This window comes from Neopsephotus bourkii, unplaced genomic scaffold, assembly GCF_033783945.1.
Source record: "Neopsephotus bourkii isolate Nb327-2 ecotype Australia unplaced genomic scaffold, CSIRO-AGI_Nbou_v1 NB_1016, whole genome shotgun sequence".
Lineage (NCBI taxonomy): Eukaryota > Metazoa > Chordata > Aves > Psittaciformes > Psittacidae > Neopsephotus > Neopsephotus bourkii.
In genome coordinates, this window is record NW_026901505.1 from 2703047 (window position 1) to 2720486 (window position 17440).

A 17440-nucleotide genomic window follows, 5' to 3' on the forward strand; every position below is an offset into this window, starting at 1 on the left:
AGGCCTGCAATTTCTCATGCTAGTTCTCAAAGCAACTCAAGGGGTTTTCCTCCCCCTTCCTCGAGTCTATTAAACTCTCCGAGTTTGATTTCTACCACAGGTTTCAACTTCAATCAGCTCCGCTCCTGTATGGCTGATGCACTTCCCCAGCAAGCCCCAAAACAAAGCCTCCTGTCAGATTTCCCTAAAGTGACTCTAAGCCCCCAAATATTCTGTTTTATCTACACTGTTCTGCACTTCTTCACAACCTACCTCACCATTAACATAAAACACCACACCTCCTCTTTTATTTTTATTTCTCTTTTTTCCTGAACTGTGCATATTTTAATACCTCTGCTCTGGTCATGAATACTGGGCCATGCTTCTGGTTTTCCTACTACATATAAGACATGACATGAATTCACTAATTCAGGTCATCAGACTAACTCTCCAGAATGGAGTCTTTTCCCTCCGAATCTTTTAAAGACCAAGTGTCCCCTAACTTAATTTGAAAGGCTATGAAATAATTTATTCTATTAGCACTGAGGTTTGTTAGTGCAGGTTCCCAGGCTATCAGGTCTCCTGACAAGAGCACTGGCTCTGTGCAGACATCCCTGTCAACAGCAGTTGGGCACCGCCAGGGTGGGAGGTCTCTGCCTACTCCAGGTGAGGGTTTCAAAGGAGAGGTACAGGCAGCCCCCTTTAAGCACATCCCTTGCACCTCCACTTTACTGGTACAAGACACAGCACGAGGCTTTTTCAAGGAGAGCTTTGAATCCCCAGCCCCATCAGCAAAGCAGCCCCAGGGGCACTGGGGGGCCCCAGGGCAGCACAGGCGGCAGGGTCTGCAAGCGATGCAGCACAGCGGGGACACGACTGCTCCAAGCCCCTCCTTTGTCAGTGCCAGTGGAATTGTATTTGATAGAAGGAGAAAAAAAATGGAGACGAGGCAGAAGCAAACATCAAACATATCGATCCTGCAAGTAAATCACCTGCACTGGCCTCGGTGTGCGACTGCACAGAGGGGCGAGGGAAAGGAGCAGCCGCTCAAGCTGGGTGTGATAAGGCAGATGAAAGGGCATTTGAAAATTGTTTCCTCTCAAGTAAATAGAAGACTGGCAAGGGGTTTGGGCAGGGGATGGAATGCTGAAGGCTGCTTCCCTTCCCCCTTCCTGAGTTTTTCACCTTAAAAATACCAGAAAGGCTGCGCTTACATAGACATTACAGCTCCTCGAGCTCTTGTGGTCAGGATGAGTGCATTACAAGTTCCCACTCAGTGCCACTAAACCCTCTTTTCTCCCCAAGTATTAATTAGATATTAGTGTTAAACAGATGATATAAAACTAAAATACCCCACAATTTTCAATACTGATTAAGAGTTCATGCCCTTCCCAGCTGCTGCAGCTCTCCAAGGGCTTTAGCATACACCTCCACAGACCTGCAGTCACCCCAATCTTCCAGATTAAAAACACCTCCCATTTCCATAGGAAAAGCCAAAGAATTAAAGAAAGCAGTTTGCCTGAGGAACCTTTCAGGTCTTTTGTATTTATCCTAAATAAATAAAAACAGGCATAAGACAGTTTCTTTCCACTGCAGGTCACCTCTAAGGCTTGCTTAAATCTGTGTGTGCTAAACCCAAGCCAAAGCACTGTCACAAAAAGTCACATTTCAGCACAGGCTGCTCTGCTCTTTTTCTGCAACCAGAAAATGCAGACATGACGTTTTTCCTAAGTGCTCAATATTACAAGACAGAATATAAATATCACAAAACAAGTTAAGTATCTTTCTAACACCAGGGTAAATGATCAAATACACTTGAAAACAGGAACAACAGAGCTGAGGCTTCAGTCACAGAGAAAATAAAGTTATACAATGATCCGGGAGTGAAGTCATTATGAAAAATGAGGGTTGGAAAAGGCTGACACAAACCTAAAATACAGCAGTAATAAATACTTCATCTGACTAGCAATCTGTTTAAACTTAGCAGTGACAGAAAGCTGCCTTCCGCTCCAACAAGAGCCCTGATGGAGACAGAGGCTGACACCTAGCGTCTAGCAGCCCCAACAAGCAAGCCGAGGAGAAGGTGCCCAACCCCACAACAAGGACGATGAGCACGGCTGCGGTGACAGATCACCCGGGGCATGCAGAAGATGCCTGTGAGCAGGCAGAGCCTTGCCGGCCACAACTGCAGGGAAAAGAGCTCTCACAAGGGTGAAGCACAGACGGACGCAGATAAGCATGTAGGTGCAGAAAAGAAAAGCTGCACTGCAAGGACAAAAGGCACGTTGCTATCTGTGAAGGAAAACACATGGCCATGGGTTTAGAAGCTGTTTTGCCAGAACTGGTGGTGGTCAGCATCATCTCTGTGCTCCCTACACTCCCTGACACACTGCCAGGCTACACCCTTTGGAGAGGGACAACTCAGCTGCAAGTCTTTGTCTCAGTGGTGCATTCATGGACACCTGCCAGGCTGCACAATGGCCCCTGCCATTTGTGAGCTGGGCATCAGCCTCTACACTTCCCCTCTCTTTCACAGTAAGCTGTGTGGCTATGGGAGGAAGTCCCTACGTTTAAGGAGAGCATTAAACAGCAGTGCCTGCTTTGCAAGAAGGGACTGAAGCCTAAAATGGACAGAAGTGCAGGAATGTGTAACATCTGCTCAGTGGTGAAGCTCCTACCTGGCAGTAGCTGGTGGTTGGTTCATCATCAGAAGTGGAGGTCTCTTCTTCCATGCTGTGCCCTGGACTCTCTGCCTCCCTCCTCTTTGAAGGCAGGAGCCAGGTCATGCTCTCAGACTCCTGCCCATCTGGATTTCCATCTTCTGTACCATCAGCAACCCCATTCTCCCTGCTTATGTGCTCTTCTTTCCCAAGCTCATTTCTGCTCAAGGAAGGACTGGGCACAACTGGGTTACCAAACTCCTTCTTATGCAGTAGCTGCCTCTGAGCCTGCTTCAGGCTCTTCTGGTAAACCTCCAGCTGACACAAGATGACTTTGGTGTACTGGTTGGGGTCCACCCCTTTGGGGCAGAAGGGGATGCCCCAGTAGTAGTGCACTGTGTCTCTCGCCTCCTCCTGCTTGTGCTTCTCCTCTGCTGCATTCAGTACACAAAGCTCAGGGGTACTGTCAGGCACCTCGTTCTGCTCTGCTTGCTCTGCAGAAACACACACTTTGGTGGCATGCCTGGGCTGTGAGCTGTGTTTGGTACCTGCTCCCCCACTGCTCCCCCTGGGGCTGCCACACTGTTCTGCAGGCCCACTCTTGGAGAGCGTGGCTGAGCTCCCAGCACTAGCTTCTCCCGCAGAATGGCCAGTGCAGGGCAGGGGCTGCTCTTTTGGTTCGTGGCCTGTTGTTCCAGAAGAGCTGGAAGAGCTCATGAACAGTCTCCGAGGTGTCAGTTGCCGGGAGGCTGAAGTCACCTTCCCAAAGGTGGGACTCAGAGAGATGAGGTCCTCTCCGAGAGAGCTGGATAACGTGTTACTAGAATCACTTTTTGCTGGTGAGGAAAGCTTTTCACTTGACCTTGTCACAGGCTGGCCCTTCCCCGGAGACACGATTATGCTGGATACTAGTGAGCTTTCAACAATTTCCTGGCTTAACCTCTCCAACACTACCAGGGGGCTCCGGGTGACATCCATCTGTCCATTCCCATCAGCTCTGGAGCTCTGTGAGTGGGAGCTGCACTCGGAGCGAGGGGTGTCAGGGCAAAGCGCCAGACCTCCCAGGATCTCAGAGCCTTCCTTCTTGGCGGGCTGGCTTTGGCCTTCTGCACACAACTGAGGGGTTGCATCAGAGTAGTCTGAGGACTGACAGCTCTGAAAAACAAAAGGTTGAGTCTCCAAAAGGCATGTACTCTATCAGCAAAGCACACCAAGGGCTGGACTGCAGACCCCGCATCCTGATCAAAACCCTGTACCCCAAAATAGGGTACAGCTGAGGCTCCACTTCATATGCCACACTCCCTAGGAATGCCACAAAATATCCACTCTGCAACTACTGCAGTTCCAGCTCATGCTAGAAATAGCTAGGCCCCCACCAAAACCTTGTTTTGTGCAGTGTGGCAAAACAAGCACACAAAGCAGGAGCTGAAGAACCCTAGTAAGCCTCTTCACAGAAGCGCACTTACACTAAGGCTCTCAGCAATGGCCTTCCTCAAGAGCTCCTCCTCTTCCTCTTCCTGACAGTTCACTTGTCTGGCTTCTTGCTCACTCATTTTCAGGGCCAGTGCAAACTGTTCCTCTTCAGTCATCTCTACAGCAGAAGAATAGGAAAAACGTCAATTCACAGCCGCAGGTGTATGCAAACAGCCAACATATACCCAGCGTGCTGGGAGAAATGTCCAAGGGTCCCACCTCCCCAGAGCAAAACATCTAAACCTCAGCTGTCCTGAAAAGGTGTCACCAGAACCAGAGCAGGCAACACTAAATGAAAAAGATAACCCAAGTCAGGAACTTCAGCTAGGGTATCTACAGCAATCTAAGCTCTGACTCCCTGGTTATATTAACTGCAATGGAATATTTTATTTGCCCTCATCAAACAATGCATTCTACACCTGCAGAACATGTGTTCAAGGAGAGGAGAAGGACGCATTTCCAAAGCGTGCTCCTTCTTCCATCAGGTAGGCTCAGCAGCAAGGCAGGCTGAAGAACACATCTCCTTTAATACACTTTTTTAGCAGCCAAAAAGCACATCTCGCTGCCTTCTGACACACAGATACCTGCAATACCACAGGAGACCTACCCGAGAGAGAAAGAGCTGCATGTTGCTCACCCTGAGCCGCAGGTGGAAGGCTCAGTGGAGGATAATGTTCCTTGTTCAGTGGTATTATGGAGGATCTTTCACATGCATACATCCCCCTTCTGCTCACATCACCACTCCACTGCATCACTAAGTCAGTCATGCATGGGGAACAGGTTTCCTACATTTGTAACTGCTATTTCAGCAGAAAAATCTTCCTGAAACAGTCAAGAGCAAACCAGAAGCTGAGAATGGCTATTTAGAAACAAAGCAGTTAGTTACTTTGGAAAACACTTATTTACTCACATTCAACCCAACACTTCCACTATGCTTAAAATATATAATGCCTGCAGAATGGAGTGCAGCTTGGAAAACAACTCAACAGCACTCTCAGGAGCTGAAAAACACATCTTCTCACTTGAGACAAATTGACAGATTTCCTTCAGAACCCGCTCCCTCCTTCAGGCAGAATCCTGCACGCACCATCTCATGCATGAAGCAAGAGGCTTGCTGCTGATGGGCCGCAAGATCTTTAAGACACATGATTTGAACAGGAAGGCCGCCCAAGCACAAAACATGCCTCCGCTGCAGCCCATTTCAGGCACAGACATCTCCCTGGATAAAGATGCATTCTGAAGTTGCAGGCTCCCATTTTCTAACCCATCCTCTTCCTACCAGCTGCTCCTGAAACACAGCAGCGCAGCCTCCCTTCAAGCAGCCTGGGATTGCACTGGTCTGAGCACAGCCTGTGCACCACGGCACTACTGCATTGAGGTGCATCAACACAGCAGCAGGCTCTGCTTTGCCCTTCCCCCAGCTCTTTACTAATGGCAGGCTGGTTCTCCTACACCCAAGCGGGATTTGAAGCATTTCTGGACTGTTCCGATTCCTTTATGTGTCCTACTAAACCAGCACTTAGCTGTAGGTTGGGGTTTTGGTGTAAAGGGGTTAATTCCTTAATTTTTAAAGAAAGAGATTGACGTGAAGGCAGAATGCAGTTCACTCAGGGCTCGTGGGGCTCTTTTGTCCTTGGACAAAGTCATTCTGTGATGTTACAGCCAGGAGGGACCAGGGCAGAAAAAAAGCAGCATCCTTTAATGGAAAGCACACGACAGTTCAGTGTATGAAGAAGGCTCCTGTCCCCAAGAACAGCAGTAATACAGTGTTTCCACTATACCAAACACCTCCCCAGCATTCAGATGATTTGTTTCCCTGCCCAAACCATCACAGCAATCATGCCAGACCCTTCAAACTCTGCCACGTGCAAGAAAACAGATTCACGTGATCAGTGCCCCACAACACAAGCCTTTCCACGTGCTTAAATGAAAACAGGGGGCTGAGTGCTCATCAGTTCAGACTATCAACATCCATGAAGCTTAATAAAAAGAAACATTTTTTTGGCGCGTTACTACTGTACATTTTGTTTTCTTCTCCCTCCCTGGCACAGCAATTTCCCCTCTGGAGACAGGGAATGTGCCAGACAAATGCTGCCTCTGGCAAAGAAACCAGTGACAAACAAGATGCACTTAGTGCTTGTTCCAGTTGAGTAGGTGCTCCCGAGATGGGGAAATCTCGAGTTTAAATCCACCTGGCATTACGGTGGGGAGAGCAAAGAGCAGCGCTGCTCATGCCTTCCAGGAGACTTGACCTGCTTTAAGCTGAGTGCTGTGGAGCCGATGGGATTTTGTGCTCCACATCTGATCCCTTCTTAGCACCGTGTATTTTATTAAACCTGATGTTGATTGCACTGGCCATAATTTACCATGATTAGGAACCCAGAGCGCTGCGTTACCCCCGACCAGTGTGTGCAAACAGAGCACTGGAGCGCTCCGGGGGCACGCTGAGGGGCCGGGGCTCCGCAGCCCTTGGGAGGAACGACCCCTCTCCATCTGGACAGACACGCTCCATTATGCTCAACACATCACTCCCGCTGCTGGGTAGGGAAACGCCAGCACCTCCGGCTGGGAATTCTGCATCCCACACTCCAAAATCCACTCTTCACACATCCATGCCAAAGCAGGAGGAAATCCCAGCTCCTCTCCCGGGACCAGGGCATCCAAGAGACCCACAGATGGGAAGGAGGGGTCAGGGAGAACTGTTTCAAAGCTACTGCAGCCCTAAACAAATTAAACCATTTCAGAACCTTTTTAAATGCTAATATGGCAATTTGCTAAGCGATTTATGCTCCAGCTTGACGTCTGCAAAGTGAATTAGATGCAAAACCCTACTAGTTGGAGTTCTAGCACTTACTAGTAAGAGATTTACTCAAAGATAACAGAGATGCAAGATCTCAGTATTTCCACATATCCAAAGGATATGTTTATATGTTATATATGTTTATATGTTATATATGTTATATATATATATATATATATATGTTATATATGTTTATATGTTATATATGTTTTACAATAAAAACATTCAAATGTGCTTTAACACTCTGGCTTCCTCCGGAAAAAGAGAGACTTCTTTAGGTTTTGTATTTCCATTTATCCTGTCAGGATGAAACATCACAGATATATTTAAGTTATGGCTTTAGGTTAAAATGAATAAAACCACAACAAAGCAAAAAAGGGAGGATACGCTTTATAACCAGAGCCTACGAGTAGCTGAAATGTTCCAGTTTTGAGGAGAAAGATCGTGCTCTACCCAGAAGCTCCAGATCTTTACAAAAGACCAATTTGCTTCGCAATTCAAAGAATTTATTTAAAGACACTGGGAAAAATAATTACTACTTCAAATCTTAATTTGCCTAAAAGCAAACACCAAAAGTCTAATTATAGCTTCCAATAAATGAGAGAATAGACCCACCATCACACGCACTTAAACAAAAGACCTCCCTCTGACCGAGTGGCACCAGACGCCCCCAAACTCCTCCGCTTCGAGGAGACACACACACACACCAAAGAAAAAAGGCAGTTTTTGCCCCAGGAAGAGAAAAACTATTACCAATAATTTCAACTTCTAGAAATGCAGCAAAGCTCCTCATTACACAATGGCTGGAGAGCTGTCCCTGTTTCCTGTGGGTTTTCTGGAGCACACCAAACACCTTCGACACAGCATCAGCACACTCGACGATGCAATGAGGACATCCAACTTCAGCAACTCCCTGTTCTTAGCACCATATGTTTGGTCACATTTTAACAGCACCTCTAAGGGGGGATTCAGTGTTTATTTGGTATTCTGTTTCTTTTGGGAGAAAAAGAAGGAAACAAACTAAAGGACTCAATCTCTCCCCATCTCTGCCTTTGCTATCTTGTTCAACCCAGGACACGCACAGTGGGTTTCAACTCCCACAAAGAGCCAGGCTGTTTCCTGCTATGGCCTTAGGCCTCTATTAAAAACAATTTAATTCACACAGGCCCTGTGAGGACTGACAAACCCAACTGCTGCTGCTTGTGGAGCACTGGCTGGCGTGCTCCATTTTGTTCAGTGATTGCTTTGGGTTTTGCAGGAGACAACATCTCTCCCATTTTAAAACGTTCTGAATTTAACACGCTAGGTGGATGGCTGCCTTGTGGAGTGCAAGAACATGAGCACGGATCCATTGGGATAGAGTGATGTCCAGCTTCCCGACTGCTGTAACAAGCGGTGCTGTACAGGCCTGGCTCAGTGGTCCCTTCTGCTTGTACAACCCCAGCATTCAGAAATGCTGTTTGCAGAATACGAGCAGAACAGCCCAGCCTGATCCCTTTGGCACCTATTCATAGACCTATTGTCCATAAATGCATTTAATCCCTTATTAAAGCTGCTGATGCTGACCTCTTCACAACCTCTTATGACAAAAACTTCCAGGAGTCCACTACATGCTGTGTGAAGCATTACTTTCACCCATTTCAAACCTACCTATCTCCTGCTATTTCCACTGACTGCACCCTGGCTGTAGGAGCTGGTAAACAACAGCTCTGTGTTCAGCTGAGGCATTGCCTTCCTGATGTGAACTTTGATCCCACCTTCCTCTCTTAACAGAGCAGCCTCAGGCTTTCCAGTCTCTCCTCATAAAGCAGCTGCTCCATCCCATTTATGGCACGGGCTGCCATTCTCTGGAGCACCACCACGTCCTTGAGATGGAGAGACCAGAACTGCACGCAGCACTGTTGATGTGGGTGCACCAACACTTTATATAACAGCAACATGACATAAAGCAAATCTCTTGTTCTTAACACCCTTCCTTGTGTTGCCCAATGCTGCTGGCTCCTCCGGCTGCCTACGAGCCCATGATTTCAGAGAACTGTCAACTGCGACTCAGATCTTCCCTGAGCTGCGACTGCCGGGTCAGAGCATCGTGATGTTTCAGGGAAAGACAGCAGCAGAGGGGCCTGAACAGGAAGGTAATTTGTGACTGACAGTGCTTTCAGATCATGTTCAACCGAGTCTGAAACCTGGTGAGGAACCAACACCCTCGCACCCTTATTTTGGAAGTGCACCAGTCTGTGCCTGGGGAGAAAACAAGTGACAGTGTCTACTCAGAAAGGCAAATTTCACCCCTGAGAAGGGTCTTCTCCAGGATCTGTGCTTCCCCCACCACATCACAGCCTTTCTGCGATAGGAAATAATCTCTAACACGAACAGCAGAAGCTGCTCAGCACCAGTCTACTTCCCCAGGCCCACGCTCGAGACCTACGTGCAATTTTTCTTTTAGCAGCAAACTTCGTTCTCTCCAGCTGCTGTTTTGTTCTCTTCTTTTGCAATGCACTCTCCTCCTTTGACTCCTGCTGTAATGGAAAAAACCATGGTGAGTGCATATAGCATGTAAGAAATACTACCAGCTCCCTCCCCCCCCCGACTCCGACACAAACACTGGTTCAAGAACAAGCCTCTATTTGTGTGAAATTTGAATTTCAAACATAATTCAAGCACATTCTGTAACTATTAAAAGCTATGTGATAAGCATAACGAGCAAAAAGAGTTACAGACTGACATAAACAGAGAAGTAGGAGAGACAATAGACTTTATGCCAGTCACCACCATGCACTGCACCTGCTGCCCATGATTTCAGAGAGAATTCATTTGGCCTTGCTAAAACATTGGTATTTGTCAGCACTCAAAACAGAAAAGCAAAACCTTTTTATATCCAGACATCACACACCTCTAAGCTGGGACTGTTTCCTGCCATGTAGCTTCTAGTACTCTGCCCAGACAATTTCAGGTGACCAAAACTAGAATCCTAGCCATTCTGGAGGGCCCTGAGGGCAGGCGAGCCAGCTGTATTTACTCCTCCTGCTATTCTCTCATTGTATTTGCCACAAGTGTTTAATTTTTGAAGCCTGAGTACTCCAGAAACCTGAAGTCTCAAGGTCTCCTGGAAAAATACCCCTATGAACAACCTCAGTGCATGCTGCTTTAAGTACATGGACTGCCACAAGAATGGTCACAAGCTGAAATGACAGACATTTATGCAAGTTGCTGTCCTAACAGCTTAAGTGAGGGCATACACATTACCAAGGGCTGGCACTGGACCTCTTCCAATTTGACTCTCTGTATCACGTAGGATTAAAATCAAACCCAGTGTTTCAGGCCATGTGTGGCCAGGATGGGGCTTCCTGCATCTCCATCTGAGCTGGTTTTGCTCTCTGTGAGACTCCTGCAAAGCGGCCACAAGCTTGTCCCTCATGCCACCTCCTGTGCCAGGACAGGGTTTCCACAATGGGGCATGTGGCTGGGGCTACTTTAATGCAAGCAGATACACTGCTTATTATAAAGTGTCATCAATTTCTGCTGCCCATTGCCTGTGTTTCTGAACCTGTGAAGTCCTTTAGACTGTACCTCTATGCTGAGTTTTGTTCCAGCCATCTCCAGTTTAATGTTATCTGTAGATTTTATTAATGTATGTACACCACTTGCTCCCTCTTACAGATCATTAATGACGATGTTAAAAGACACACAGACCTAATATTGATCCTCTTGGCCTCAGCTTTACATCTCCCTGAAACAAGCCTCTCTTCTGTTCATCGCCAGCCTTTGCTCACAGTCTTTTAGCAGGGTTTCAATCCAACAGTGTTACTATCTAGACCAAATTGAATTATTTATCCAACTAAGATTTTGCAAGACATACTATCAAGCGGTTTCCTGAAAGCCTAATACATTACAGCTTCTACATGCCCCAATACCTACACCATTCCTCGCTTCCACCAATTTAAGAATCAGCTCACAACAAGGCAGCAATCGTGCTTGTCAAGTCCACACACACATATTCATGCTTGCACCTAAGGGCTTTTCCTTTGACTGAATCCTTCTCTTCCTCACTCAGCCTGGTTTTGGTACCCTGTGTCTAAACTCTGCTGTGTCTCCAAAAGGCTGCCTCACAGCCCCATTCTCTCTTGCTAGAAGATGGATGCTCACACACAGCAGGTGAAATCCTCTCTCCCAGGGCCCTGCACGTTTTCCATAAGGCACAGGTTTTCCTGTTCCAAACTGCCCTGCAGTGGCGGTCCACACCTAAGGGAGCGTGGAATGGTCTGTGGGGCTGCACCATGATCATGCTAGGATTATATGCTGGAGAGAGTTCAGCAACAGCTCTCTTGCTGTCCCCCAAAGCCCTGACTAACAGTGCTAAACCTACTGCAGCTTAAGATAGGGGCAACTTAATCCTAGGCTCTGTAAATCCCCAGCTCTTCTCTCTGGACATCAATCTTCCCCTCATCACTCTTGCACTTGCCAGAAGGTCAACCCTGACACTCTCATCTGCAGCTCTTCCAGGGCACGGATGTTATTTATGAGCACACCAAACCTTCCACAGCTGCCAGTGTCTGCTGTGTGCACAGAGACACACAGTTACAATATGCACCACAGGACAAGATGGGGCTCAAAAACCTCCAGGGCTTTGGAGAACGGTGTGTGCCTGGTGGCAGGCAGGCTGCCCAGCTTCACACACAGCCAAGGCCGTGCCTCTGTGCTGAAGGATCTCCACATTTCCAACAGCGGCAGGAGCACAATTACTGCAGGACACGTGCTGTATGAACCTCAGACATTTGAGAAAGATGTTTAAATTGCTCAGCAGCGTTCTACCAAACAGCTCCAGCACAGTGAAGCGCTGAAGCAAATCCAATTAATCCTGATGGACCAAAATATACACACACATCTCAATTCCAAGAATTCTTAAATCTTCTTTATTTTTAAACCCAGAAAATAAAACATACCTTTTAATTAGGATTTATGGCTGTTTGTACCTCTGCTGGGAGAGAGCCCCGCAGGCCCCAGAGTGCTCTGCATAAATGCAGGCATGGATGGAAGAAACAGAAGGGGCCCAGAAAACTCAGAGAAGACAACAGGGCTTGCTCCTTCTGACCCAACCTTTTTAATGCTCATCTCTCTACAAGGATAATAGGAACTCAGGGGGCCACTCAACCAACTGCCTTTCTAATAAGATCACTAGTCCAAAAATAATCTTAATCAATTAAAATATTCCCAAACTGCAACCAATACTCTTAGTTACAAGGTCATCTCCAACACACAGCTTCCAGGGGAAACTAATTATTCTAAGCGGAGGCGAGGTAGGGGCTGTGCACCTATGCTCAGTGCCAGCCTGGAGAGCATCTCCCCTCCTCTGCCATCAGTTTAAAGCATAATGGCCAGAAGGAATCCAAATTCTCTTTCTGTGTATCAGGCTCTGCAGTTTAATTTATGATGCTCTCCAATGAGCAATTCCACTGTCAGCATTGTACACAGATGAAGAAAAAGACAGGTTTCCAAAGTCCCCTGCACGTTTAGTGGAAGGCAGCCACTATTATTCCTTGTTTTTTTTTACTCTGCTTGGTTTCACCAGACAGCAGGAAATCAAATTCCCATTTTAAAAATGCTTTTGCACATACTTAAGAGAACCTGATGCTGCCAGCAGAAACAGATAGAGCTCCACTCGCTTCTAAAAGCCCGTAAATGGAAGCCAGTAGCCAGCCTCCCACATCCTGCTCCCTCCAATCCACATCATAAACCACAGAAATCAGCTTCCACTGACTCAGGGAAGGAAAGGCCACAGAAGAATGTCTCCATACCTAACAGTGCAAGCTGCAAAGTCAAAAGGTCTGGGTAGTTTTACTGCTCAGTAGCAGTTGGGACCATCTAACAACAGGGCACAGCCAAACACCACACGTCCTGCATGGGAAATACACAGATGAAAACCAGACTAATTTCTCTTTAAAAGCCAATTAGATGTTGGAAGTGCCACCCTTGGCTCTAGCCAAGGCTGCTGCTGCCGAAATTAATATCACACCCTACTTTATTAGTCTCTGACTTCAGCTCAGAATCTGTTTCAGCTCTGCTCTGTCTTTCAGCTCATTAGAACAAACCTGCTGGAAGTGGAGACTTGAACAACAGACACAACGGGGCTTGTGCCAGACATGTAGTTCCTGACACACAGGAGGGAGGCCTCTGCAGGAAAAACAGCTTTCACCAGGCTGTGAGGAGCCTGGATTCAGACAAACCTCATTTCTGAGAAGAAGGTACAGCACAGCATACTCAGACTGTGTTCTCCTCTGGGAATGGGAGTCCCTCAGTACCACAGCAGAGTCCCTGGGGACAGGAGGGTGCTGTAGTGATACTCCCACATGGCTCTGCTTCACTCGGATTGCCAATGGTGTGAGGAGGGCACTGCCAGCACCATCTTCACTACGAGGATGCTGAGGCGCTGGCACAGGGTGCCCAGAGAAGCTGTGGCTGCCCCATCCCTGGCTGTGTTCAGGGCCAGGTTGGACACAGGGGCTTGGAGAAATCTGCTCTAGTGGAAGGTGTCCCTGCCCATGGCAGGAGGTTGAAACTGGATGAGCTTTAAGGTCCCTTCCAACCCAAGCAATTCTGTGATTCGATGATCTTCTCCATAGCAAGGCATCCCTCAGGCCATGCCTGGTATTGAGACAAGTGTTCTCTGCCATAGTTAATGGAGAACAGGACAGGGCAGGGCAGCGGCTGGGTTCCAGCCAATGTCCAAACACACCTCCCTCTTACTACCAAAACCAACATCTGATCTAGAACATCAGCACATGCTGTTATTCATCCGGAGTGTGAGTATCTCCAAACACAGGGATAATCAAGCAAAGGAATGTTCCACACCAAAGGGAAGGAGGCCATGGATACCATACAGAAATAGATGGCACCATCACCATGGAGTCTTGTCATATGTTCCCCAAGGGCTGGCAGAGCTGATGAATCTGGCAGAAAGAGCCTGTAAGACTTCATGCAGACTCCGTGAGTGAAGGCAGGTATTCTCAAAGCTCACAAAGGATCTACCCAAGGAAAAAGAGTCCCACAGCAGACCAGCAGCGTTTTGGGTTAGGCTCAAAGAGGTCAGCACAGCTACTGGGCCTCTGCTGGCTGACAACCATCTTTCATACATGGCTTCAGAACATCCTGGAGGTCAGAGTCTCTATAAAACAGTCCAATTCACGCAGGAGGCTCGTGAGCCAGCCCAGGAATTGCTATGCTTGGAGAGAGCATTGCTGGGCACTATTTGAAATATTGTCTATTTGTGAATGACCACCTGTATTCTGTCATGGGCAACCGATTCCCTGCAGGACTGATCAGCCAGGGGAGACAGGAGCCACTTGGCTCATTCATCACGTCTGCATTTTCACAGGCACAGCCTGCACAGAGAAGGTAATCTCTTGTTTCCACAGAGCCAGAGAGACTGTTCTTATTTTGTCTGACCCTTCCCCAAAAAAAGAGAAGCATTCCCCAAATCCAGGATTATATATAGCAGAGATCAGAAAGCCCCACATCCAGAAAGCTTCCTTCTGATGCAGCTCTGCGAATGCCACAGCATAGACATGAGCAAAGAAAGAAAACTTGGCAAAAAAAGCCAACCATGGATGAGCTTGATAATCCAGCATGACTGAAAAATTCCTGGGAGAGGCAGTCTGCCAAAGATCATCAAAAGTGAGAAGCTGGAGGCTTTCCAGGTGCAGCTGCTACAAGATCTGCTGGTCTGGAAGCAGAACTAGGGACTTGTTCTATAGATACCTGCCAAGAGACTGCCAAGGAAGAAAGCCATCGAATCAATGATGCCCAAATTGTCCTTGTAGCTTTTGATTCATAAGGAACCATGTCCTAACAGATGCAAGATTAATTGAGAATGTATTGTTCTCTAAAATTGCTATTGATCTGAGCTTCCCACACCTCTTCTTGAACACATAACAAGGTCTTACTAGAGCAAGAACAACAGTTGCAAGGTTTGAAATTGAAATTCAACTTGATGTACACTGAAGAGCTGAGACAGTTACAGAAGCCAGACAGTTATTTTTTTGAGATCCCAAGTAAATCACATTTTTGGTTTGATTTTGCAGAAAACAACACGACAAGAGACTGTGGCACCGGATCTGGAAGCTGATGACTCACAGAAAGAGACTGAACTGAATAAATCCACTCATTCAACTGACTGAACTGTTGTCACTTATACAGAACCTAATTGGCTCTTTAACGGCCTCTCTGAGCATATCCTTTTCTGTAATATGACCGATTATGCCATCAGAATTTATTGTTTATAGACAAACTTACACAACAGTCAGGAGCCTAACCTTTTTATAGATGTCTTTTAAGAGACATTTGCTTCCCCTTTCTCAGATACGTGCACATTGAGATGAATAATTGCAGACAATAACAGGTCCTGATCTTTTATGTACTGCAGCAGCTCTTATAGCGGCTGATTTCTTTTTTCCTTATAGGTTTCACAATAAAGGCCAGTGATGCAGCAGACATCTGAAGTTAACTTAGCATATTGCAGAGCTAAGGATTTAACCCCACTGAACTATTACTGCCATATGTTCCATTTCTTTCAGGGAATTTCCCAATGGGAAAGAACTCAGACAATGTGAAGAAAAAACATCCAATATCATTTGCCCTACAGCTTCTTACTGTTTATTTCTGGTGCTTTTCCCCTCCTCACATGATAATCGCCTTATTGTAGAGGAGCATGCTGCAGATGTGGGAGCAAAAGGAACTTGATTTAAGATCTGCAGCTTGAGAGTAAACTGAAATGCTTCTGAAAATGGTGGGATTGCAAAAAGCAGACTAGGATCCCCAAACACCAGCAAGACTGAGCAGAGCCACAACAGTCATACACAAAAAACTGATTCTGATAGTTTCCTCTCATGTACCTCAGCCAGTTGAGGACAGATTCTCAAGCTCTGGGTTTCCCCCAAGCAGGAGTTCCTGCACTCAACCCAATGCCAATGTGACAGACACAGACATTTCAATCTTCTAGGGTAAGGCTGATGTTTGCAATGAGGGATCAGGGATCTGAGCCTTTCTGTCTCACTGAGACACTCCCACACCACAATTCACCTCTACACCCTATGGAAGTGGGTTAAAAACTCAGGCTTCTGTAATTCAGGACCAGTTTACCTGACACCAGCTGTGCCTGAGCTACTCACAAGCCCGTGTTCTGAATCATTTTCTTATCTGTTTGCACATAATATAGAATCATGTTTCTAAGGTTTAGCTGGAAATCAATCAAATAAAAATTATGAAAAAAAGATTTGTAAAGGGATTGAGGAAAGGTTACTTTGAAATTACGTTTCAAATTCAGTTCTGAGAGGATTTGGTTATCAAATCCCAGACTCATAACTCACCCTCACGAAGCACACCATTCATTTCCTAGTCAAACAGGATTTGATTCATCTCATATGTAAGAAAAGGAACGGCACAATAACCCCTGCACAAAGCCTGACCCCAACACAGGCAGTGTGGGGTGCTCGGGCTCTCTCCTGCCACAGCAGGCCCCGGCACAGGCTCTGGCCAGCACAAGGTGATCACTGACCTCTCCATCGCTGTCAGATATAACAATGAATGCATCCACAAAGCTGCGCTTCTTCTTGGTGTTGGCTGAGCAACTCTTATCTTCCTCCTCTTCCTCCCCATCCTGGCTTCGAGAGTCCAGGCCCTCTGCGGGCTTCTTCCTCCTCGGCATCCTTCACTCTGAAAGAGAGGGAAGGATTAAAAGCCATTTGTTTCCTTCTGATTTAGATTTCCCCTAACAGCCATCCTTTTTTTTTTGCTATTTTTAGTCAAAATGCTGCAGGCATCAGAACCTTTATTACAAAGCGTGGTGGATTTAGTGTTACTGGGAGCCACATGTACAAGTCACCACTCATCTAGTTAAGAATTCTTTATTACAGCTGATTGCTAAAAAGGGGTTTCAGGGGAACAGCAACACAGAAGCCACTCTGAATGCCCTCGCTCCTAAGTAATGAGGCTTTCCTCTTAAAGTTCATCAGCAAACTCCGCCAAAGCATTGCTTCACAGCAGGTCTGCTGCCCTTCAACGCAACCCCACACGTCCTCTCCTCAGCCCCACACCTTCATTATCCTGGTGCAGAACAAACCAGGCTGTGGCTGCGGATCAAGCTGGAATTTGTGTGCCAGAACAAGAAGCCACCACAGCAGAGCCATTTGTCAGCTTTTATATTCACCAAACAAGGGGGAAAGGCACGTTCTTCAAAGGAAGCTGTTTTGCTGTCAGCACAGCAGCTCAGAGGAAGGCTGCATCAGCACTACAAAAAGGGAAAATGCAGGCGATGGCAGTAGGCAGGTTGGAAACAAAACAAAAGGTTTATGTTGCAGCCTGGATTTCTCAATGAGCATCAGGCTCCGGAAGTCCTCTGTGCAGACATGCCCAAACCATTTGTATTAGAGAAGGCACTTGACAAGCAGCGAGGAACCTGCTGAGCGTTATTAGTGCAAACCTGAGTGCTCTACGAGCAGCACAATTGAGGGCAGGTGCCCACACAATGCAAGCT

General features: G+C 46.9%; 1 protein-coding gene across 6 annotated transcripts in view; it reads right to left on the reverse strand.

Annotated features, from left to right (window-relative positions):
• The window catches only part of UIMC1 (ubiquitin interaction motif containing 1), a 38263-nt gene that overhangs the window by 17468 nt on the left and 3355 nt on the right, over positions 1 to 17440 (reverse strand). For 5 of the 6 annotated variants that reach the window (XM_061360217.1, XM_061360219.1, XM_061360218.1 and 2 more), the window contains 4 exons: positions 16463 to 16620; positions 9341 to 9431; positions 4106 to 4230; positions 2658 to 3794 (listed from right to left, as the gene is read on the reverse strand). In XM_061360217.1, the coding sequence (XP_061216201.1) occupies positions 2658 to 3794; positions 4106 to 4230; positions 9341 to 9431; positions 16463 to 16612 (1503 nt within the window). In that variant the 5' untranslated portion in view covers positions 16613 to 16620. The remainder of the gene's footprint in view (positions 1 to 2657; positions 3795 to 4105; positions 4231 to 9340; positions 9432 to 16462; positions 16621 to 17440) is intronic. The other variant, XM_061360220.1, reaches the window with a different exon arrangement.